The sequence below is a fragment of the Lytechinus variegatus genome, chromosome 2 (genome assembly GCF_018143015.1).
Source record: "Lytechinus variegatus isolate NC3 chromosome 2, Lvar_3.0, whole genome shotgun sequence".
NCBI lineage: Eukaryota > Metazoa > Echinodermata > Echinoidea > Temnopleuroida > Toxopneustidae > Lytechinus > Lytechinus variegatus.
The window spans coordinates 58,797,360-58,824,236 of NC_054741.1; the positions used below are offsets into that span (position 1 = coordinate 58,797,360).

At 36.0% G+C, this 26,877-nt stretch overlaps 1 protein-coding gene across 2 annotated transcripts; it reads right to left on the minus strand.

Moving 5' to 3' along the window:
- Positions 1 to 2,883: 2,883 nt before the first annotated feature.
- LOC121408490 (uncharacterized protein CG3556-like) lies at positions 2,884 to 26,062 on the minus strand. 2 transcript variants are annotated; one of them, XM_041599973.1, is made up of 9 exons: positions 25,918 to 26,062; positions 15,754 to 15,850; positions 13,496 to 13,730; positions 11,990 to 12,264; positions 11,103 to 11,290; positions 9,630 to 9,816; positions 7,310 to 7,502; positions 6,039 to 6,172; positions 2,884 to 3,750 (listed from the first exon to the last, which is right to left on the minus strand). In XM_041599973.1, exons 2-9 carry the CDS (start codon positions 15,845 to 15,847, stop codon positions 3,689 to 3,691), a joined length of 1,368 nt encoding a protein of 455 aa, XP_041455907.1. In that variant the 5' UTR covers positions 15,848 to 15,850; positions 25,918 to 26,062; the 3' UTR covers positions 2,884 to 3,688. The 2 variants fall into 2 exon arrangements, with proteins under 2 accessions (XP_041455907.1, XP_041455906.1); XM_041599972.1 differs by having other exon boundaries at positions 25,781 to 26,062.
- Positions 26,063 to 26,877: the final 815 nt, after the last annotated feature.

The following is a 26,877-nucleotide window of genomic DNA, read 5'->3' on the forward strand; positions in this document are numbered from 1 at the left end:
TTGTGGGACACGCTGTAGTGTACAATGATTGGTGTGTTCGCGTCCTCTTTAAACACCGGCGGTGTAGTTTTAACATTACTGTTTTTGAAAAGAGCACACAAACAAATAATTCTTGTTGTGGTCGTATGCTCATTACTGACAACACTCCAAATATGAAGAAGAGACAGTGGTTGTAAACAAAGTCATAGATCACTGTGAAAACCAATTCGGTTAAATCCAATTCGTGTTATAAATATTTACAGTACAATGCACCCAAAATTCAAAAGTTCATGCCGAAATATTATATCATCATTGGTGTCTGATTTACAAACAAAAGCAACGAGTCGTTATTGTTAAGCTTTCCCTAGATAGGGAATTGTGATTAAGTAATTGCAGTAGACATGGTAGATAGAGCAAGTCTAACAAGAAGAGTCCAAGAAGCAATTCGGTAGTGTGCTTGTGACAATAGATTAGCTATTAAATCTCTTGTCAGAGGCACACTCTCTAAAAAAATATTGGGTAAAGTGCACTATGAGGGTAATTATGTGTCCAACCCAATATTGGGCATTTCTTTGGGGCATTTTTATTTATCCAGTGTGATGAAAAATTTGGCCCATTCTAAAGTGATTGCTGCTTGTTTTGTAACCTTACTGGGCAATATGCTTCCTGCACTATACTGCCCAACATTGGTTACATAATTACCCTCGTGGTTGTAAAACAGTTACCCAATATTTTTACAGTGCACTTGTCTCATTTTAGAGCAATATCGAATAATGTATACTGACAATATCAATGGTATTTTGGTAAAAATTTATTTTTTCCATTGAAATTTTAAGATGACCCTCATGATTGTAAAATTTTGAATTGTCATTTGCAATGAAAACATATAAATTAATTCACAAGACACTTAAGGTAATGTATATTTTTTTTATTTCTGCAATGATACACCGGAAACCTATTTCCAACTCAACTACTTCGGAACCGTCTGTAAAAATGTATTTGTTTCTTTATACTTGTATCTATGAACTTATTTATTTGGTGAAGCAGCTAGGTTCTGTCAACCATTGGAACAATATCCCTTTTCAAGTCTGATTGCCAAAACTCATAGCTCTGCATGCTCGGAGTTTTATTTTTGTAAACTTCTATATTCATTAAATAAGTACTTAAAATCCCCTTTTCATATTAGTTTATTAAAAATATTGACTCGCACTTTGCGCGCGCATTTATAGTTAAAATGTGCATTAACACGCGCATCCTGTTCACGATTACAAAAGGTGCTTAAAATGTCCCACTTTCAGGCCAGAATATATATTTAAAAGAACGCACTCACATTGGGCCAATTAATGAGATACATATCTTTTTCATGAATTCCTACGAATTTTCCTAGATCGGAACATCAGATTATTTCAGATAGCATGCACTGCGAGCTTGCATTATTGACAGGAAGATACTTATCATTTTTAATGATTACGGAGAAAAACGTTAAGTTTATTTTCCGCCCCTATTGGCAAATGTATGAAAACATCAAATAATTTCAATTTCATGTAACAGAAAAAGGGAGGTGGGAACATGAAATCATGAGCCCACCTATATTTGCCTCATTACGCCACCGCCTCTTCATACCATGATTACGACCGGGAAATTTTTGGTTCTTGCCCCCCCCCCCGGTCACCGACCCCCGTTATGCCCCTGCGTAAAAAAATGTTCCCACTGAAAATGGGAACTTGTGGAATTTTTAGTACAAAATATGGGCCTATAAATGAACTGCTCAAATGTTGTATCACCACATTAAAAATTTGTAATTCTTTGATGGATTCCTGTCAAACTAATTGACGAGTAGGCCTATCTCTTTTTTCTACTTTTATTAGAGTTATTTAGCATTAGAGTTATCAACATTTTGTGTAACAACCATTTGGTCCAATCATCACATCGTCTAGTCACCAGTTCATCTAGGAACATTTCACTGGCAGATTGTGAAGGGCACAGCCGCCCCATACCCCCCTTTTGAGAAGCAAAATTAAAATTTGTAATGTAAAAAAGCCGTTAAGACAGAAGTATGCCCCCCCCTTTTGAAAATGAAGACCTTTTTTTGCTTGTCAAATTATTTCAGGGACGAAATATCCTTAATTTTTGGTTAAAAACAATTATTTCCTCGGAAAAATGCGCCGCCTTTTGGAAAATCCTGGATTCGCCCCTGTACCAATATATCTCATAACTAGTTGGTCTCACTTGAATATCCATTTCATTTTCGTTCATTTTGCACAATTCACACTTAATCCAATTAGACCAAATGGTATATAGACCAAATGGCTACTGGGCTAACTGGTTACTAGACGAAATGGTGAGTGGACGAATTGGCAATTAGACAATGTGGATAGTGGACAAACCGATGGTAACCAAATGATAGAAGACGAGTTGGCAAATGGACGAATTGGCATTAGACAAACTGGAAATAAACTGTATGAATATAAGAACACAATATAGGGACACTAAAGAGTTCCTATACATGTTACTGGAATGCAAAATAGGGAGTGTCCCAATCAAATGGGGACACTTGGCAAGTATGTTATCCCATAACTGCAACTGTGAATAAATAATGTCATAACACAATATAATTCCTTTTCACTTTGTAATGGAATAGCATACATGAAAATAGTCAGGCTATACAGGTGTCATTAATTAAATTACACGAATTAAAATTTAATATGTAATAAAATCAATCTATAATTCAAAATTTATTTTGACAAGATAATATATTTTTTACATCACTTATTACATTTTTGATGGTTTGCATACATGACAAATGTTGAGGTTGACTCCTCCATAATTCATATACAAAGTTATCATAAATTTGTCACGAACAAAGACATATTTTTTAAGACTGGCTTTATCATACAGTACTATTGCACCTATTTATAGCTAAAACAGACATGAATTTGAAACCATGTTATCAAGATTTGGAATGGAAGGAGAAATATGCGACTCATTCTATACATTTTTGTAATATAATTATTCTATTCCAAGTCAGCTACTTATTGCTTAAAACATTAATAGTTCAATCTAAATGTGTTTAAAAAGCCTTTATAAAATACTCTGCTCAGAAGGCAACAAAATATTGCATAGTTTTGTTCATTTATAGTAATTTCTTTTGATAGCAGATATTCCATGCCCATTATACAATTCATATATCATACTTAATGTAACAGTATTGATCATTAATCAAAGTTATTACATTGAATAGTTGATTGTGATGGTTAATGAAAAATGATTGTTTTAAAAAAAATACCCACCATATAATGTGTGGACATATCATGATATAACATTTGTACAAGACAAATTCTTTTCTTCAATACTTCTATGGTGAAGTAGGATCATATAATGCCTTTGGAATAACAAAGTAAGATAGGTACAGATAAATGATACACGATAAAATGGTGAAGTAACCACAATATCAGTACTTTTTAATATGAATAAGTCGGTGGCTCATGCAGATAATGCCAATGGGGCTTGTATTGTATGTAAGTATACCACTCGTCTATCGCCATTCAAACAATTTTTTTCAACAAGAGCATAACAATTAAAAACAATCAGAGAAGGACTGCACAAATGGCTTGCGATCAAAATATGTGATTCAATAATTGAGGGTTATGCAGCCTTAAGTTGGCTCAAGTGTGTGTGAAGTTGAACTGAGCCCCTTTCACATGCCATTTTAATATGCTCGATAGACCCAATGATACCTAGAACCATCTTCAGGGAAGATTCCGTCCGAACCTATTATACATGGGAGACGAGAAGAGAGAAAAGATAAATAGAGGGGGAGAGACAGAGGGGGGGAGAGATGGAGGAGGGCGGCAGAGAGTGGAGTATGAGACAGAAGGGGGAAATGATGGAGAGAGATGTATATCATAGAGGAGGGAAGTGAAAGATATAGCATGGAGGAAAGAGATGGGAGATGATGGGAAAAAATGGGGAGAATAAAATGAAAATAAAATGAAAAAAGACAGAGGGATGGGGAATATGGGAGAAAAAGCGAGGGGGACAAAGGAAAAGGTCAGAAAGTAGACACAAGCATGAGAGAAAAGGAGAAAGGGAGGAGAAAGGAGTACAGGGGTGGGGGAATGTAAAGGGAGAAGGGATAAAGAATATAAGTGGGTGAGATGTAAGGGATTAGGGAAGGAAAGAATGAAGAAGAGAGAGGAGGGAGAAAGACAAACACAAAAAGAAATTTAAAAGAAATTAGAGTGGAGAGATGAATGAGGGGGTAGGAAAGAAAGCAGAAAGATGATAGAATAAAGGGGAAAGAGAGACAGGAGAGGGGAGAAAAAAAAGAATACATAGACAGAGAGAAAAGAATAAGGAAAGAAGGAAAGACAAAAAGGGAAGAATAATGTAAGAAGAAGACGAAAAGAATAGATAATAAAGTTAGAGAGATGCCAGATAGAGAAGTGAGTAAAGAGGGAAGAAAGAGGAAAACAGATGAGAAAGTAGGTGCACAGACAAAACAAAATGAAAGTAGTAAAATGAGAGGTAATGGGGGCAGACAAGGAAAAAAAGAAAGGTAAAATGGTATGAAGAAACAGGAGAAAGAAGGGGTGACAGATGATGAAAGACGAGTTAAAATAAAGGAGGAAAAATCAGAAAGAGACAGTATGAAAGGAGAATGCAGATATGGAGAACAACAGGAACAAGAAGAGTTAGTATATATCCATATAATTGCTTACAAATTTGGGTAAATTTGACATAAATCATAACCAAGATCGATGATAAAGAATTTCAGGTTTCGATAAGCTGCCACAAGGACACAATATAGTGTAGTACACAATGTTCTAGTTCTATTGAGTGGTACATCATAGGTATGAGATGAGCAGATGCCAAATAGTCTTGCCTTCAGAACTGGTATCCATGCATACAAGCAACATTTTGAAATCAGGAGGGTATTTCATAAAGACTTGCATGTGACTTTGATAAAGTCAGTGCTGACATGCGTATAATGTGTAACATGCAATCTTATATACGCAGTAAGTCCTCTTACTTGCCATGATTATCCTAATGCAGTGATGCTTTTTATGGTTACACTTCGTAATTCCAAAGGTTCTTTATTCCGAAGGTTCGTAATTCTGAAACACGTAAATTGCCTATACCTCGATGTTCGTTACTCCGAAAACGAAAAAGGATTTGTTAATCCGAACATTTGTGGTGTAATTCCGAAGGTTCGTTAATCCGAAAAGGAAATTAGAGTCGTAATTCCGAAGGTTCGTTAGTCCGAAAACTAAATGAGGTTCATAATTCTGAAGGTTTGTTAATCCGAAAACGAAATGAGGCTCATAATTCCGGAGGTTCGTTAGTCCGAAAACGAAATGAACAACAAACCTCATTTCGTTTTCGGATATACGAACCTTCGGAACAACAAACCTTATTTCGCTTTCGGATTAACGAACCTTCGGAACAACGAACCTCATTTCGTTTTCGGATTGTCGAACCTTCTGAACAACGAGCCTTATTTCGCTTTCAGATTAACGAACCTTCGGAGCAACGAAGCTTCGGAATTACGAATGTATACGGCTTTTTATATGGAAACCTAACTAGACATATAAGAGTGACTCTAAGTATACTTAACCCTTTGTGAAGACCCCCTCATCATTTCAATGACATGACAGACATTTAGACCTACACGACATCATAAAACCAATGGCCCGTATTCTGAAGTTGGGTTTAACTTAATCTCAGGTTTAAAATTGTGACTTAAGCATGGATAGCCAATTGTTACATAAATCACTAACAGTAGAGATATCATATATTTGGCTCTTAAATCATTCATAACTGTCTAGGAAGTATAGATAGATGATTGTCTTCACCATCAACGAATCAGGAAAGAGCACACTAAACATAAGAAACACAGAACTTCATAAAATTTTTGACACTTTTGGCTTCCCATAATTTTAGCACAGAGTTAGAACATGGTCTAAGTTAAACCCAACTTCAGAAAATATGGGCCAATTAATTCACAGAGCATGAAATATTCTTTAAAAAGGGGACTGATAAATCTATCATTTACTTACCAGTAGTAGCCAATGATTGGTCATCATTCTCATCCACTGTATATATAAACCAATAGAGACCGTTGGCATTATCATTCACAACGTCATGGATTGAAGTAATATAGTTGCCAAACTGGGTCAATTTAGATTCAAAACTGCAGAAAGAAACAATAAAAAATAAGAATATTGTTACAAGTAACATTGCATCATGCTTGTCCGATATTCAAATGTCAATTCTATCCTTAAAAAAAGAAAAAACAATTTGCTTGAGAAAAAACTAAATTGTTATTACTATAAAGCAGTACAGATTCAAATGCTACATTTAGCGAGATTCCTATAAAGTCGATTATCTTTAGCAACATATTACATATTGTAGCGCATAGGAATATGCAATCTGCTATGTGTTAGTTTCATGTCACATGATTGAGGTCAAAGATCAATGAACTTTAGCCAAGTTGGAGTATTCGTTGAATTACTATCATAACTTTGAAAGCTTATGGATCTTATTCATAAAACTTGGACATAAGAGTAATCAAGTATCACTGAACATCCTGTGTGAGGTTCAGGTCACATGACCAAGGTCAAAGGTCAGTGAGCTTTGGCCATGTTGGGGGTATTTGTAGAATAAACATCATAACTCTAAAAGTGTTAGATCTAGTTCATAAAACTTGAAGATAAGAGTAATCAAGTGTCAATGAAGATCTCGTGCAAGTTTAGGGCCAAATGACCAAAGTCAAAGATCATTTAAGGTCAATGAACTTTGGCCATTTTGGACATAATTATTAAATTGCTGTCATAACTTTCAAAGTTTATGGATATAGTTTATGAAATGTGGACAGGGGTAATCAAGTATCACCGACAAGTCTTAGGTCACATGATCAAGGTCAAATGTCATTTAGGGTCAGTGAACGTAGTATTGTATCATTGTATGAGTGGTGTTTTTTGTGAATCATTTTTTTATAGTAGTTTTCAAAGCCAGCACTGCTGCTATATTGAATCGTGTAATGACTGCCAGAGGCACTCCACTTGTGTTTCTGGGGGTGCTGATGTAATTTTGAAAAAAAAAGTTTTTCACTACAAAATGAAGGTCACATTGGATACATTTTTCCATTTTTACACATCTTCCCGAATACCTGGAGGTGCTGCCTCTTATATAATGATATACACAGCACCCCAAGGAATTTTTTTTGGGTGCTTCAGCATCCCCAGCACCCCTGATTCCCAGGGCCATGTCCTAACCCCACCTTCTTCCCCCTCCCCCCAGAAAAAAAATTAAAACGTTTCCCACCAACCTGAAGGAGCCGGCTTGACGAGCACGTTCCATGGCCCTATAAAGGTTTTCTCCTGGTAGGATGTCAACAGAGAATGGAGGGAAAGTACTAATGACATTATGACCCTCGCTATTAAGTAGTTTCTGACTGATCTCAAAGTTAACCTGGATGGTTTGATCTCTATGTCCAATCGGGGGTATGCTCTGCATTGCATCTGAGTAAATGAGAATAAAAACAAAATCTCTACTTTAACGAGTCTCGCCTGATAGCGATCGATAGAATATGCAATATGATCTTTTGACCCCTCGATGACCTTTGACCTTATCATCCTCATGAACACACACATGGTATTAACCAACGGTTAATTCTTCCAAGTGTAAACACACTTGATGCAGAAATAACGAAATGAGGGCAATTTTAACGAAAGAATTGACATTCTGACCCCTAGATTGCCTTTGACCCCATCATCTTCAACACATTTTTGGTACTACCCAATGAACATTTGAGCCAAGTGTGATCAAAATTGATGCAGAAATAACGAAATGAGAGCAAGATTAAATTTTTTTATACAAAGGATGGACATGACCTCATATCATTTGACCTTTTGACCCCTAGATAACCTTTGACCCCATTATTCTATTACCCTAGCATGTGGTATTACCCAAGGATCATATGTACCACGTATGAACTTAATTGATGCTGAAATAAAGAAATGAGAGCAAGCTGAACGAAAATTTTAACATTTTTGTAACAGACCAACTAACAGGAAAAGTGATCACTAGGTATCTGCCGAACCTCGTTCAGGCGAGACAAAATGAGACTAAACAGACTAAAAAGATTGAGCAAATAGTATTCAGGTCAGCATTAACAGGCGCCTTGTTAACACATTGAATAATACGTCTATTATGTAACTCTATTCATCTGTATTCAATTGATCAATGCATACTTCATCTACATCATCTGGTCTGATTTCCAGATGGGTCTTTTTAATGTCTTTAATGTCTTTATTTCCATATTAGTAAAAAATCAAATTCATATTTACAACACATAAATGCATTTCTAGTCATTAACTATTTACATACATTCAATTCTATTCAATTCAAATAAAACATTAATTTTCTTCCATTTCAGTACATTTTTCATAAACATAAATTCATACATAAATCAATTTGCTATAAAAAAAATTAATAAATATGTACGTATTGGGTTTAAGGAAGAAAGCGTATACCCTAAAAGCTTAGGCTTGTGGCGGGAGAGAGCAGAGAGCATAAAGAGAGCAGGAAAAAAATGCATTTCATAATTCATGTACAATAATATAGTAGATGAGGAAAAAGGGGGAACTAAAAAGCAAAGCTTGTGGGTTAAATGTTCCCCCCCAGGAACAAAAATTTAGTAGATTGTGTACAAGAAGAAGATGATAAAAAAGTGTTTAAACAGAGTACTAAGCAAAAACAAAAACAAACACATCCACACCACACAGTCAATCACACAGGCATGGGGGGGGGGGAGGTATTTGTACCTAGTCAATTGTGCCTGGAACAAGTCACTCTTAAATTTGTAAATGAAAATAAAGATTTCAATTGGACCAGCCACAAAGAGTGGCTTCATTCTCAACTTTTTGTTTGAGTCACTGTTTCCTCGTCTCAAACTGGCATATGGCCTAATCATCAGAAGGTCTGTTGATTATTTGGTGAACCATTGCCAAAATTGATATATACTTACTGCACATGCCTACTTGAGTGGAATTTAGACAAAATGGAAAGAAGACAAACTAGTTTAAGACAAAAGGAAAATGTAGACTTTCACTACCTGGCAACCCATAGAGGTCTCCTTTAAGAAGGAATTTCAAAGTTTATCTTGATCCTGAATGCTAGCAACTAATGGAATATATATAAGGAGAGAAATACATTTAGAAAATTGATACCATTTGCGATGCTGTTCCTGAATAAAAGATTGTAACTGGAGCCTATCGTTACACCCTCTCAGTTGGTAATACAATATTAACAATGAAACCTAACTAACATCTAAAATGCATACGGACAATTATTAATGAAATGATGGAATTTTCGTTCAATTTGACGTTATATCCATTTATCACTTTTTAGCTTGGCACCAAAAAATCGCTGTCAGTTTGAGGAGAGAAAAAAGATCAATTTAACCTCAGAGAAGTTGGGTACCTCTGCAAGTTAAACTAAACCAAGTGAGGGTTTACTATCTATACTTTTTTTTCAAATTTCATACTTCTTACAATTATTATTCTTTGTCTCATACTTTTTCAGAATTTAAAGATGATTTATATCTTCTACGTTTAAAACATTTTTTTGAAGGGGGGTGAAATAACCTTGTACTGGACAATCCTGCTGAATATCAGACAAGCTCCCATGGTGACGGTTGCTAAGCAATGGCAGGATCTGGATAGTGCTTCCTTGGTTACCAAAGTGACCATCCTCCAGCTGGGCATCAAGGACGTGAGTTAAGGCATCTTCACATCGCCATAGTGATGGTGATTTACGGGCAGCGATTAAAGCCTAGGAAAAGTATCAAATTGAAACCTTTGAACTGAAAAGAATCATGAGACACCATCAACTCATTTTTCACAAAGCATTTATATGCACATAATACAGTACAATATTCAGATATTAATCTGAATATTACTGTATTATGTGCATATACATGTAAATGCTTTGTGAAAAATGAGTGAAATACTAAAATGTCATAACTTCCCTATTCATTCAAATCACTTCTTTGTTGGGGTGGACTTTGAACTTTGAATACAATTTTAGTTCATTTATACGATTTTAAAAAACGTCCAAGTGCATATTTTGGTGATGTTATACATAATTTGAAGTGTAGCTTTATGAAACAGCTCAGAGGGATGATGAGGTTTTTGTTTTTCAACTGATATTGTACATTCTGAAATGGCAAGATCCCTCTTATTAATTCAATTTGTAAGCATAGGTTTCCAGGAAAAAATAGTTTTATTGCTCTGGAGCAATGGAGAATCTACAGATCAACATATATCTCCCATTTTATGTCACATAGTTTAATACAGGTCAGCAATTTAGGCTTGTTGGGACATGGTGTAACAAGTCAGAGCAACAAAATACAGCAGCATTTCTATGTACAATCTAACAGGGTATAAGAAATCAACAAAAATGTTGCAAAGGCATTGATTTGGGGGGATGCAAGACACTAAAGACAAACCAAATTTGTTAATAAAGGATGTTAATGCAAATTGAAAAATATGGAGCAAAATGATCTTTCTAGAGCTACATAGACAACCCATGTGTCAAGACACCATTAAACATGACCTATGCCATTATTATAAAGTCATTGTATGAAATGAGTATTGATATTATAATTCCATTCCTGAATAGAGAGTTTTGTGGCAACACCATGTAGGTTAGTCCTGAAAAGGACTGTTTATCTTTCTGGTAATAGTTCTGAAAAGAACTTTGCGGCAACACCATGTAGGTTAGTCCTGAAAAGGACTGTTTGTTTATCTTTCTGGTAATAGTTCTGAAAAGAACTGTTCTGGTAATAGTTCTTTTTCAGAACTATTACCAGAAAGATAAACAGTCCTTTTCAGGACTAACCTACATGGTGCTACCGCAAAACTCTCTATTCAGTCTTACCACCATGCAAACCTTCAAAGCTCGCAATTCTATTCCTCATGTTGGGAATTGCCTGAACAAATATGGGCCATTTCTGGTCCTGTAATGCATGTTTAATGTGTCTGACCATTTGAAAAAGTATGAAAAATCTTGCTGAAATTTGCTACATCATATCTGAACGAGTCTTTTAAAGTGCATACCTGAGCTGCTAATGCAGTGCTAATAATATTTGTATTATCAGAGTTACTGAACCCGCCATCGGATGTCTGATATCCCATGATGCAGCTGGCACCTTTCTGTAGCATGTTCCTCAGAGGGATGAGTCTTTGAGGACGATTGAATGAACCCTGCATGCAATCCATAGCCATGACTGCCATAGACGTCACATCTTCATGGTGATATCAATTTCAGATAGAAGACGGAAAGGAAAGAGAGGGAAAGAGAGGAAGAATAGACAGAAAGAGTGAGAGAAGAGAGAGAGCATGAGAATACTGTCATCAAAATGATTCAAGAGAGTTCAAAACAAAAAGCAAGGAAGTGAAAAGTATCAGAACAAAGACAGAATTAGGGGGGGGGGAGTAAATGAGGTGGGAGGCATAAAAACAAAATTTGTCTGATAGATTTTCCACTGCAAGCATTTGAAATTCAGGCCTCTGCCATTACTAGACCTGAAATAAATTATTCTAACAGTATTCAAAAATTTAATAATCTAAATATATTGTCACTGATATACATTATTCAAGTAATGCATCTCCAAGTTATTGTGACAATGAGCTTTGTGTACTTTGACCTTTACTGCATTACCTCTAAATTCTTATCCGGCCATAAGCCTTGTTGGAAGTCAATCCCTCAACCAGTGCTTAAAAAAATAATAAAGAAAGAGATATTTTCCGATATTTTCAATTTTGTAAACAATTCACTGATGCATAGACTATACTTCAAAGCCAATATATCCCCTATTCGGATGCCTATACATATGACTTTGTACCATACCGTAGTGTCCCTTTAAATATTAACCAATATTTCATGCAACGAAAAGCTATTACAATACCTTAGATAAAAATAAAGATAATTTAATTTTCCTTACCGACACCAAATGGAAAGCATCCATCCTCCTGCTGCATCCCCTCCAGAGTTCCTATGGCACTGTGTGGCACGTCACTCCCGGTGCTGCACAAGGCAAGCACCGCCAGGGAGTACGGGAAGTAATTTAAGGTAAGACTAGCGTTAAAGTTGTCCACCCGTTGATGCAAGTGTTTCATGATGTTGTGGCCATGGAAGTTGGAGGCATTATGGCAAGTAGCATGAAGTGCCATGGCATAGTAGCCTAGCTTTCCTAGAGACATTTCCTTGAAGCCATGTCTAAAAATGAAGTTAAATACGATGATATTGATTAGTTTGGGCATCTACGATCTAACAAGAAGAAAATCCCCAGACACCCCACTTTACCATAGCCTAGTGCGTCTACTAACCATTTGGTCTAATAGCAATCGGGAAAATTTACTACATTGTCTAATTTCCAGTAAGGCTATATATTTACTTCTTCTGATATCCACTCCGTGTAACACAATAAAAGGGTACTCTGAAAATAATTAATCGAAATAAATAGAGTAAAATTCACAGAGCAAAATGATGAAAATTTCATCACAATCCAATCCAATAAAAAATAATGAAGTTACAGAATTTCAAAGTTTAGCAATATTTTGTGAAAATACTTATATGTACATCGTCATGAATATTCATTTAGGTAGGCTGATGATGTCACATCCCCACTTTCCTTTTTCTTGTTGTTACATGAAATCATAATTACTTAATTTTTTCATACATATATAAAAAATACATTTCCCTTACAATGGAATAAGTTGCAACAAATATCTAATGCATTAAATCAGCTTTCAAACCATTTTTTTTAGTTCTTGGAGGATATAATTTGAAAAAACATAATTTTCTGAAATGAACTACAAAAGAACAATTGGGGATATGACTTCATCAGTGTACTCATTGAATATTCATGAAGACATGCATACTATTTCATCAAAATAATGCAAAATTTAAAATGTCTTAACTTTGTTATCATTCCTTGTCCGATTTTCTTCAAATTTTCAGTGTTTTGTTTGTCTGATTTTTCTATAACCGTTCAAATCATATCATGTTCAGCCTGCAGTACCCTTTAATGTTTACATGGTGATTAGATAAACTGCTTATGAACCAAAATGTGACAATATGTATGCAGAAGGAAAGACTTTAGACTAAATGGGAATTATGCTATTTGACCGAGTGTAGTCTAGTGTACATTGTAGACCAAATGGATATTACATATGGACATTTATTAAAATCAGGGGCGGATCCAGGATTTTCCAAAAGGGGGGCACATTTTTCCGCAAAAAAATTTTGACAAGCAAAAAAAAAGTTCAAAGGGGGGGAGGGCACACTTAATTCTGTTCATATGGCATTTTTACATAACAAATTTCAATTTTGCATCACATAAGGGGGGGGGGCATGGGCTGGTTGTGCCCCTCTGGATCTGCCACTGATTAAAATGTTTTAGTGTGTGTAATAATGGACTATATGACAAGTAGAAAAGTTCACTTACTTGTGTGATATTTCACTCAACAGCTCAATATTGAGTTGTTTTATGGTCTGCTGTGTTTCCATTGATACAAGGTCATTCTTCCAGGTCTCGTTGGCTAGCTGAAGAGACAAGATGGCCGCCCCAGTACTAAGGAAGTCCCACCCCCAGTCTTCTGTCTGCTGGTCCAGGAGCCATTCTGTAGCCTTCCACTGAGAGGTCTGGATTCTCTGGGCTAATGTTGAGTTGGTCTCTGGACCTAGAGTGAGTGGGACAGAAACATGACATCATTATCATCATCATCATCATCATCATCATCACAAATCATCATTGTCTCCTTCTCCTTCTTCATTAAATTATCAATATCATATTCATTTATAATCTTATACTAAACAATAATTATTATCATTTTATTACAATCATTATCATCATATCATCATCATCCTTCTCATCATTATCATCATCACAATCACCATTATCATCATCATCATCATCTTCTTCTTTGTTATCAATATCATATTCATTGATAATAATTATTATTTACTACAATCAATATTATCAGATCATCATCATCATCCTCCTCATCATCATAATCATCATCATCATCTTCTTCTACTTCTTCTTCATTATAATTTTCATCTAATTATCAATATCATATTCATTGATATAAAGTTCTGTAATAAACAATACTAATAATCATTATTTTATTACAATCATCATCATATCCTCCTCCTCCTCATCATCACCCTCATCATCATCCATCATCACCAATCATCATTACCATTTCATATTATGAATAATCATTATTCAAAGAAAAACATTTTCTGGAGTTAGGCCGACTTATAATGCAAGCTCACATCCTTTAAAAAAATCTCTTTTCATAGTATTCCCATACTTGCTGAAACAGATGACATCATAAAAAAGGTTCAGCAGTTTCATCATGGGATGAATAGAAAGTACTTCTCCATTTAATTTGGCAAAAAATATGTCATTGTAGGAATAATGTGATTAACTGAGCAGAAATGGAACCACTTGATTGGGACGTCTTAAATTTTGAAATGGTATCATACTTTCTCCTCCAATAGATCTTCCTTTCTTTGAATATTGTTTATTCATTACCGGTACCTTTATTCTTCATTATTGGAACATAAATATTTTACACACTTTACTTTGCTTCATCAGAATACTCCCAGTCCCTTCATGCACTTGCATGTTTTATGACAGTAGATATAATCATTTGGGCTATTTTCCAGGGCTGTCACGCTTTCAAGCTTTGCTTTTGTGACAACCCTTGCAACCATCCTATTTATTGTGTAACAAAAAATACCACTTAAATTGTTTATTTATGTATGATATATTTGATATACAAAACTATTGTTCATTATCTTGATGTCAAATTTCAGATATTTTCTTGTCCAGAATTTTGTTATGAAAACTGTTGCAAAAACTAATAAATGAAAAACAAAACAATGAAAATATTAATAGCATCATGAAAGTTCATCTGTGTTGGTAAAAGATAACCATTTTGTTGAACTTTGGTTCACAACACAAAAAACAGAAAATAATGAAGAGTTACCTCGAAATTTTCGGCTGCTGACTGCAACCTTCGTCAGCAATGTGACCAGATTTTATCTTAGTGACGTAATGGTCGATGATCGGGTCGTAGACATTCGTAAGCTTGTATCACCCCCAGTCTCTTTTGAGAGAAGGTCTGAACGCCCGGATGTAGACCCGATCATCGACCATTACGTCACTAAGGTCAAATCGGGTCACATTGCTGACGAAGGTTGCAGTCAGCAGCCGAAAATTTCGAGGTAACTCTTCGTTATTTTCTGTTTTTTGTGTTGTGAACCAAAGTTCAACAAAATCGTTATATCATAATAGCATGTTGTCTCAGTGGGGTAGTTAACTAGGTATACAAAATCATCACAGACTTAAAAGGACTTTTCAATTTTTTTACTTATCTATTGTTCTTTGGCATGAAGGAATATGTTAGGTAGTCAATTGTAATATTTGTATGTTTCAATAAATTCTGCCTACTTACTGTATCATTATTAATGTTGTTGCTACTGTCATCATTATTCTATTATCATTATAATTATTATTATCATTTTCATCATTATCATGATTTTCATGATCATAATCACGATCATTGTCATTACTATGAATATTCTTTTACATCTTTTCAGTCATTTGTTTCACGATTGACCTGCCATTTGATGTTAGTTACCAATATTAAACTCTAGCAGTATCTTAGTTCTCAAAAATTGTAATAAGCTTACCACAAATACTGGAAACGTCAGGGTTTGGTAGAACTGATACAAAGCATGGTGTGAACAACCCCAAGAACTGCCACAAAAACTTTAACCTGAACATTTTCTGAAAAAAGGAGATAATATTGAATTTCAAATTAATCTGATTCAATGAAGAGTAAGTGCTCTTACAAGGCAGCAAAACCCACCTTTTGGGTGAAGTTGTCATTGAAATAGAAAACCAGTGATGTACGTAGGGGGGGGGTTACAGAAATTCAAATCCCCCTTAAATTTATTTGATACCCACCCCCCCTAAGATTTTTTAAAGACACTTTTTTTGCTTGTTAAATTTTATAGCGGTACAAAATGACATAAAATTTGTGGTGAAGACCAATTTTTTCTGGGTTGTAAACATTTCATTCAGCTTCAAACGAAAATCCTGTGTATGCTACTGTAGAAAATAGTATAGATTATCAATCTATAGTCCATGAGCACCATCTCAAGGGTGAACAACTCTTTCATTTTGCTGCACTAGATCCATGTGTGTAATATTGTTTAAATCAAAACTATGAGGGAAGATTAAATTTGAAGCAAGGAATTATATTTAAAAATATCGTCATACAGAATCCCCAACATTATTTGCATTTAATGTCAGTGATGAATGTACAGAAATAATCATGACAAATTGCCAATTCATCTATTGCCAACTCTTCCACTCATCACACGTCTACCTTCATATAGTGTCATGCCATTTTGTCAATCAACATTTAGTCTAGCAACCATTTGGTCAAAAAATCACTTCGTCTATGATCATTTTGTTGTTGTTGTTGTTTGTTGAAAATTAATGGCGACCAGTCATATTTGACTATTATCGCCAACTCGTTAGGCCAACTATTATTTCTTTTCTTTTTTTCGACGTGTCTTTAAAAAATCGTTCCTCTCCTTTTTTTTTCTTTTCTTTTTTATTATTATTATTATTATCATAAAGACTATCGTATCTTACAGGTTACCGCATGATCCCGTCCTTTCTAACGACACCGTCCAGACATCGTCCTGTCTCTCCGGTGTAGACAGGGGGCTCCCTTTGGGATACTCTATAGTCTTGAAACTCGAAAAAGAAAATAGAAATAAAAATGAGTCTTTTCCCGTGAAATGATCTCGCATATACCAATCAAATACATGTATGTCTGTTTTGTTTTGTATAAAAATGATAAAATTTGATATGGGGAGGTTAGGATGATTCGAAATTTATGGGGCATCCAAAATAAGGGCTTTAATAAATGGAATGGTGCATTGTTAAATCAAGGTTGTAAGTTAGATGAACATGGAATTAGTAAATAACCTACATATATATACACACATGCATATACATATTCTTTTTCCTTTCCTTCCATTTCTTCATTTTTATTATTTTCCTTTCATTTATTCTCCTCTTCCTTCCATTCTTCTTTTTTCTTTTCCCTTTTCCTCCTTCCTCTCCTTTCCCTTTCTTTTCCTTTTTTGGTTTTCTCTTTCTTTCCTTTGTCTTTTTTTTTTTTAATGGATAATAAGCTCTACTGAATGCAAGGCATATAACCTAGAGAGAAAAGAGATATATCTTATTCTAAAACTAAAGTGAACAAGGACCATCATCTCATATGGTCATTATACTCATATAAATGATATATATACACACATGTGTATCTACATGAATAAATATACTAATCAAATATATATATTTCTCTCTTTCCGCCACGGAAAAAAAAATCCTATCGAATTATTCTTTTTGGAAACGTTTCGTTCTTTGAACGAAACGGACCAGTGCATTTTGGACACCAGGGTCCCAAGAATTCAGGAGCCTGGGAATTCCCTCGGGATCGGCGATGTCTGCCTCGACAAGAAGCATCGACCTTTCAATTAAATACTTATGACATTTCACGATATAGTGTTCAATTGTTTCTTTCTCCGGACATGAATTGCACTGTCCCGTTGGGTGTATTTTCATTCGCCAGAGATCTTCATTTAGACCTATATGGCCTAATCGGAGTCGACGGAATATCTTTTCTCTTGCTCGGTCTAATGAGCAAGTCGGTGATTGTAAGACCGACTTTTGGATTACTTTATAGTGGGTGTTAGGGGAGTTTTGCCATCTAGACTGCCATTGATTAAAAGAAATTATCTTTAAAATGTTATTCACTTCGGACGTACATAAGTAATTTGTTATTTCTATGGGTTTATTGAGAGCTGCTTTGGCATGAAAATCAGCACGTTCATTACCCAGTATTCCACAGTGGGAGGGGATCCATTCAAACCTAACATCAATATTTTTCAATTTTAGATGGGACAAACTTAATAGTATTTCCGAAATGAAATTTTCCTCTTTGTTATTCTTTAATGCCAGTAAAGCACTTAAGGAGTCTGTGAAAATAACTGTACCTACATAGAGGTTATCTAGCTGGTGTAGCCAATTAAGGGCAAGCATGATACCTGCCAGTTCGGTTCTGTAAACAGAAGTACCATCTGACAATCTCTTTGATTGTTGATAAGAGAATGCTGGAACGCAAAATGCTGCAGAACTGCGCCCTTCCTTGGGTGTTTTGGATCCGTCCGTAAAAATGTGGAGCTGATTATTCCATTTCGTATTAATGAATTCTAAGCTTGTCTGTAGCAAATGAAATGGATTATCCGACTTACTTACCTGGTTTGTCAGTTCCGTTGATATAACTGGTTCCGTTAGTAGCCAAGGGGGGAAATTTGTGGGTTTGAATTTTTCTATACATAAGTAATTATTCGAATTTGCTGTTCGATACCCGAAAGGTTTATTGCAATTCTTACCTTCCATATACTGATATTGCCAGCAAGGTTGTAAGCTTGAGAAAAGAGGATGCTTAGGTTGAAGTTCTATACTATGTTTGAATTTATGAGCTAGCTGTTGTCTTCTTAGATCTAGTGGAGTTTCTCCCATTTCTACTTGTAGAGATGCTAAAGAGGTAAGTGGAAGTGCACCTGCACATATCCTTAAAGATTGGTATTGTATTGAGTCTAAAGTTTTCTTAACACTTTCTGAAGCACTATCATATGCCTCACATCCGTAGTCCAGGAGGGATCGGATATAGGATCTATATATCATCATTAGAGACTTAGAAGAGCTTCCCCATGACGTACCAGTTAAACATCTGAGGATATTCATTTTTTTTTCTTACATCTGGTTGCAATGTTCTCTATATGTTCAGTCCAGGTAAGTTTCTTATCAAAAATCATTCCTAAAAAGCGATGCGAATCTTCACATTTTAGGGGTATGCTATTTATAGTAAGATTTATCTCAGATAATTTTCTACTCTTAGTAAAAAGTATGGGGACAGTCTTCTTTTGAGAAAGCTGGAGGCCCCATGAGGAGAACCAATCATATAGAACATTCAGATAATTTTGTATTTTCTTGGTAATGAAAGGGATGTTACTGCCAGAGATCCATATTGCACAGTCATCGGCATACAGTGAAATTTTAATCGAGGGATCTGTAGGGATATCATGTAACATAATGTTAAAAAGTGTGGGACTGAGAATACTACCTTGGGGGAGACCTCTATCCATCTTGAATTCTTTTGATAATTGCTTATCAACACGAACTTCATAAGTGCGGCCTTTCAAAAAGTTGCGAAGAAAACTAAGCAAGTTCCCTTGTATACCTATTTCATTCAATTTATGAACTAGACCTTCTATCCATATCGTGTCATATGCTTTATTTATGTCCAAAAAGATAGCTAATGTATGTTCCTTGTTATTTATACTCTTTTGAATGTCGTTCTCAAGGTTCACTATACTATCTATGACACTCCGGTTTCTTCTGAAACCGTTCATGAAGGATGGTAATATTTCATGTTTTTCGAGGAACCAATCAAGCCTTGACTTGATCATGGTTTCCATGATTTTTATCAAGCATGATGATAAGGCTATGGGCCGATATGATGAGGTATCACTTGAATTTCCGTTATGTTTTAAAATTGGGATCATTATTGAGTGCTTAAGCTGGGATGGGATTTGTTGTGTTTCCAAAATCGAATTGAAGAGCAAAAGTAAGTACTCTTTTGCTACGAGGGGAAGGTTTTGGTATACTATGTAAGGTATTTTGTCCTTACCCGGAGCAGAATTTCCTTTCTTTTCGATAGCTCTATTGAGTTCTGTAATACTTAATTCCTCATTCAGGACATGCGTGTTTGTTTCCTCTGGTCTATTATTTTCCCTTTTTTTAAGTTGTTCGAAAATAAATTTCTGCTTGTTTTCAGTGAAATCCGTTGCTTCTTTGGTAAAAATCGTTTGAAAGAATCTCCCAAACAAATCTGCCTTGTCTTGGTCAGATTGGACAATTGTGTCTTTGTCTTTCAATATTGGGATTCTTTTGGGATGGGATTGTATACCGTTAAGTCTTTTAATGCACTTCCAAATAGTGGATTCTGGGACAAATCGATTAAGGTTCTTACAAAAATTATGCCAGTACTGCTGTTCACTTCGACGGAGAATTTTCTGCGCTTCCGCCTTCTTTTTCAGAAAATTATTCAAATTTTCAATAGAAATTGTTCGGTTTAATTTCCTTTTGGCTTTATTTCTCTCCTTAATTTTATCCGAACACTCTTTATTCCACCAAGGGATCGGCATACGCTGTTGTTTTTTCTTTTGGGGGGAAATTTTATTTAACACCCCAGTTATTTTGTCTACAAACTTGCCATATAATTCAGTTGGATTTTCTTCAGTGTTTTCTGCATTGTTTTGCTTAAATACCTTTTCACATTCAACTGAAAAAAGTGCCCAGTTCATAGTTCGAAAAGGCCATCTGATATCCTCTTTTTCTTTTTGCATAGATGTATTATTACTCAGTAATTTGTCGAGAGTTATATCAATAAAAATTGGATAATGATCACTGCCGAACTGGGTTGGCGATGTAGACCACTCGCATTTGCCAGCTAAAGAAGGTGAAGTTATTGAGAGATCTAAAGCTGATGTTTTGGCATTCCTCGGGTCCATTCTTGTGGCAGATCCATCATTCAAAAGAACCATATGTGTGTCATTAATAAGATTTTCAATAATTTTCCCATTATGGTCTGTTCTTTCACCTCCCCACAGGGTGTTGTGAGAATTAAAATCTCCTACTATTATATAATTGCGGTGGTCTAGTATACTCACTTTAATTTCTTTAACTATATCATCGTTTAGTTGTTTACATGGATTATAAAAATTAACAATTCTACAAGTAAGACCTTCAATATATATATCTAAAATTTGTAGTTCTAGGTCCGTTTCTATTGAGGGGTAAGCAAATTGAACTGAATCATGAATGTATATTGCACATCCACCTCGATGTTGAGATTGTCTATTTTTGGGGATACAGGTATATTCTGGAAAGTATAAATTAATATTGTCATTAAACCACGTTTCTTGTACACAAATAAGGTGGACTATTTCATTTGCTTTATTTTTGCTATTGACAAATTTCAAGAGCTCAGCTCCATGAGCTGGTAGACCTTGTGCGTTCCACTGAATAATGGAAAGCACAGCTAATAATGATGTAATAGAACTAGCTCTGGTCGTTCGGCTGAACTGGGCCTGAGCCCCTGAGTAAAAGTCTTTCTGATGACACCTTGATTAGGTGAATGATATTCTTTTCACTTATATCTTTGTAAAAAAGTTTCAATAATTCAACTATGGAAATTATCAATCTCTCACATTCTTCTGTTGTTGGTAACATCTCTGTTGGGGGGTTGTTCACATTATCTTCTATATCTAGACTCTGGGTATTCAAGTATGTGCTAGATGGAACTTTCCTCGGTGCTTCATAAGGTGGGGGTATAGATCTACTTGAAGTTTGGGTTGAGGGAGCGCTGTTGGATGGGGGACCTCTATTGGATTGGAGTTCAGCAGGCCTAATTGGTTGATGAGGCCGATAAGAGCCCTGTTGTGGGGGGTCTTGGTGAACTTGTTCTGGGATTGGATTTGAGTTAGGAACAGATTGGTTTTGCCTTTCACCCCAAACTTTTGTAGCTTGGGCGTATGTTAATTTACTTTCATATTTAATTCTCTGAACCTGTTTCGCCTTTTTTGCTTCTTTACATCCGTTGTAGGCAGCGGAGTGTGCCTCTCCGCAATTTGGGCAGCCCGGATTGTCTTTTCTTGGACATTCATTGAAAGAATGAGGTTCTCCACATCTTACACATCTCAATTTAGATCTACATTGAACAACTGTGTGCCCAAACATTTGGCATCTGTAACACCTAGATACTGGCGGAATATAAAGTGCTACTTTAAATGATTGAAAACACATAGTAATATTTTCTGGAAGTTGCTTGTTGAATGTTAAAATAACACTCCTAGTTGGGACGAAAACGGGTTGGTAATCGTTTTCAGCATTTCCAGTTCTTTTTGACATCTTTCTTTTTGCTGCTATAACATTTTGGTGTTTCAATTCTTCTTCTATTTCTTTATCTGTCATATCTATGGGGATTCCTGAGATTATTCCTCTAGCGCCAACAGCTTTTTCTTGGACTTTTACCGGAATGTTACCAATTGACTGGATTTGCTGTAGGCTTCGATGTTGTTTTTCGTTTTTACATTGGACTAGAATTCCAGCGTACACATGGTTGATTCGCTCAATAGGAGACAAACCAACACATTCTTTAATTGACTTCGCAATATCTTTTGGGTTTATATTCTTCAATGATTTTTTCTTGTCGATTGGAACAATTAGAGTTTTCAGATGATTGGTGCTATGAATGGAAGTGCTGCGGTTAGGAGAGGGGGTTTTGTAGTCAGTATTTCGTGATTCAGAATCGCTGGAAGAGGAGTCCGCTCTGAGCGAGATAGATTCTACCGCCAGACTTCCTTCACGTTTGCGTTTATTTTGGCGTTTTTTATACGTGACAGTCCGGACATCCTCGTCCATGTCAAAAGGGTCGACTTCCGGAGCGGAAGTCGACGCCATATTGGGTGCGCCGGGGAGAGGCGGGAATTTTAAATTCCGCCACGTGTGTGCGTGTATTAGTGCTAGTAGTACTAGAGTGCAGTTAAAGCCCAAATCTTAAATGCTACCTTATCTCGTAAAATCCAACTCACCCATGCAGTCTCTGAATCTCAATTACAAGAGTATATGCCCATGAAATCAAATTCCAGAAGAAAAGTAAAAATTTTCTGTCAAAAAGATGAAATTTTCTCCAAAACTTGATCCGATCGGGAGAGTCACGTCAGTACGTCAGAGCACGTCAGCTTCAGCTGTCACATAACCAGTTGATTTTATACCCATTTTCCTTTCATTCATTTTGCTAAATTAACACATCTTAGTCCAATTAGACCAAATTTATGGACTAAATGGCTATTAGACCAACTGGTTATTAGACTTAATGGCAATTATACCCTATGATGGATAGTATACAAACTGATGGTAGACCAACTGATAGTAGACGAGTTAACAAATTGGCATTAGACCCACTGAAAATAAACCATAATGATGACATATAATATGTTTTGTCAGATCCCAGTGATCATCGTCATTTAATGATTTTATGATGTGTTCTACCTTTTTAAAGGAAACCAAATCCAAGAAGAGAAGTAATCTTATTGGAAAGAGTAAAATGAGAGGAACAATTTAAAAAAAGTTTCATCAAAATCGGTTAAGCAAGTTATGAGAGTTTGAAAACTCTTGTTGTACCTTCTATGGGTATCCTCAAATTGGCAAACGTGCTTCAAAATGGCTGATTTTGTGGACAACTCTCCATTTGTTTTGTACACAAATTTTCAGATTTTCTGCATCTTGCCTACTTCTGAGCAAAACATGTCATGGGAAAATATAATCCATACCATATATGTCAAGGTCAGGAGGAGATAATGTGAAATATGTAAAATAAAGGGGAAAATCTGAAAATATGTGTACAAAACAAATGGAAAGTTGTCCACAAAATCAGCCATTTTGAAGCACGTTTGCCAATTTGAGGATCCACATAGTAAGTACAACAAGACTTTTTAATCGTCCATAACTTGCTTATTTCATAACCGATTTTGATGAAACTTTTTTTAAATTGTTCCTCTCATTTTACTCTTTCCAATAAGATTGCTTGTCTTCTTGGGTTTTGGTTTCCTTTAAGTGCATTAATTCTTCATGTTCAAAGGTCAATATATATAGCAATCCTGTTTGGACTGTAGTGACATGTATGATTCTCATCATCACAGTAATCAGTATTTAAATCCAATTTTCATGATAAGATACAAATACAATTGATATAATTAAAGAAGTAACAGAAAAGGAAAGCAAAATTAAATATCAAGTTTACATCAAACAAACACAAAAAAAGCCAAAAGAGAACTTGTTGAATCAGACATGCCCAACTTGATTGATGACATGTTTATGGTTTAACTCTATGAAATGATAGTTGTGGCAATTAAGAGAAATGGCAAAACAGATAGTCATGCTAGTGGTAAATTAGAAAGAATACTATGTATAAGAAACTGCAATCAATGAATGAAGTCCCGGGGGGGGGGGGGCACTCGACCAAAAAAGTGGTAGGGGTGTGCCGCGGGCGAGACAAAAAACGGGGGCCCCGGAGCGGGCTTATTGTAAAAAGGAGGGTCCTCGGAACGGGCTTCGGAACTACAATTTTGTGAAAACGGGGGTCCTTGGAACGGATCGCCAGCAAATGAGTACGTGCATAGTGCACCCCTATGGAATGGGCAAGCGTGCATGATGCAGCTAGCGCGGCCTCCGCCGGGTGCGCTCGCACAGAGACGATGGTCGGACAGCGCTCGGCGGCCGCTTTTCACCAAAATCGCAGCAGATCAATGCGACCGGAACGGCGTAACGAAAAATATGCGAAGCTTTGGAGCGGATTTCTGTCTTATTTTTTTCTCGATAAGAAGAAAATGGTATGCCTTGGAGCGGCTTTCTTTGTTCTTTTTCTCAATAAGACAAAAATGCTATGCCTTGGAACGGAAATTTGAGTGTAAAAATGGGGGTCCCCTCCGCGGCACATACCCACTATGCATTATATACTGAGTGCCCCCCCCCCCCGGGAATGAAGTAGTCTAATTAAATACTAAAAATAAATCAAATCAAATTGACACACACATAGTCCATATAACTACCTGTAAGCTAAGTTCTAGTAAATTAGGAATAGAAATGGTCAAACAAGGCAATTGCAACAATTAACTCCCTGGTCAGAAAAAAACAAAAACAAAGAACAAGCAAAGTTTTTTTTAAAAAAAACATGAAAAAGAACACCTATACTCAATGAAAAGGCTATAATATTAAAGGAGAATGAAACCATTGGAACAAGATAGCTTGTGTGAAAACAGAAAAATCAAAGAAACAGATCAACAAAAGTTTGAAAAAAATCGGACAAGTAATGAGAAAGTTATGAGCATTTGAATATTGCGATCACTATTGCTATGGAGATAGCAAAATGGCAATGCGACAAAGATGTGTGATGTCACTGATGAACAACTCTCCCCATTATACTTTATATTTCACTTGAATTGCCTCTTTTATCACATCTATCCATAGATCATGTGTTCTTTCTACATGAGGGCATGTAATACATATTTTTTAAGAATACATAATGGATAAAGAGTTTGTATCATCGTAAGAAAAAGCAAAAAGAGACATTTTGAGGGTATTTTATAGTCCACCAAAGGGAAAGTTGTTCATCAGTGACATCACACATCCTTGTCGCATTGCCAATGGGAGGATCTCCATAGTATTAGTGATTGCAATATTCAAATGCTCATAACTTTCTCATTGTTTGTCCGATTTTTCTCAAACTTTCTTATTCTTTGATTTTTCTGTTTCTACACAAGCCTATTTGTTCCAAAGGTTTCATTCCCCTTTAATATTGTGCGACGATACTCCGTGGAGGTTTATGCACACTACTGGAAGAAGAAGAAGAATACAGGGCCAATGCCATACCATTGATTACATGGTCAGTGACACCCAAGCAGGTGACTGACACCAATAATATAGTCACACTCACACAGACAAAGTTTATAGGCCTACTCTCTTTCGTTCATTTGCTTGCTTTCTACAATTCTGTTCAAAATCACCTACCGAATACTTTTCCTCAAAAGCTGCTGTGGCTGTGATCTTGTGACTAGAGTCCAAGAAATTAGCCTCGTCCTCGACAATATGATGCAAAGCCAAATGTTGTCTTATTCACCCTTAGTACACAGGCCCGGGGTTCCTACCTGGCAGCTGCCTTGGTGTTGCAACCTAGTTGGTGAGATATGTGCAACAGACCGACCCCAAAAAGACTCAGACAGACAGAAGAATAAACTGAACAGCTGATATTGCGATCAAAGATCATTTGCATACAATACAATACATGTTCCGTGTACTATCAGTTCGGGCCACCTCGCCTCCGCGCTGGCTACATCCTTCGGCTTCTCGACGTCCGGAGTGTTTGGAAGATGGGGGAATTCCCTCCTTGCGCTTTGCTAGTACTTAGCGTGACTTCATACGTCACGGTCTGTCGGGAAGGAGACCGGGGGGGGGGGTGCTCTTTTTCCATTTTGTGTAGTTCGTACGTGTGTGGGATGGGCGGGTGTGTTTATTACTTGCTTTCCCTCCACTTTTTTGAAAAATGAATGGATCAATTGAATTTATTCATAAATTTTATGTAGGGCCTATAGCATATAGGCCTATGTTTCATCGATTTTATTTTGTATTAGTTATGAAGTTAACACTGTACATAGGCCTATTATTTAGGAAGTTATGAAGTCAGTTTGTTTGTATTCACTGGAAGAAGCAATACAAAATACTTTTTAAAAAAGAATGTAGAATCTTTGTTCTAATAATCTATGTGTGGGTTTTTGTCCTTTTTTTACTATAGGCCTACATTTATGATGATCTACAAGTTTATTCAATGTTTAAAATAAAGACGTTTTACAGGCGATTGTTGGCTATATCAGCCATTGTGAAAACAATGTTTAATGATTTACTCTAAAAGGAACTTGGTTATTTTCCAGCTCTTTTTCCGCATTGAGGTATCAAACTAAACAGAACTTGCCTTTTCGAAATTTACTTTTCTTTTTGTAACTAAAATCCTATCCGCCAAGTGATTTTTGGTATTTTTTCTCTTCAAATTATTTTTTACTCACTCAAGCATGAATTAGCTAGTTGAACGAGGAGACTTGAGCTATAGTCTC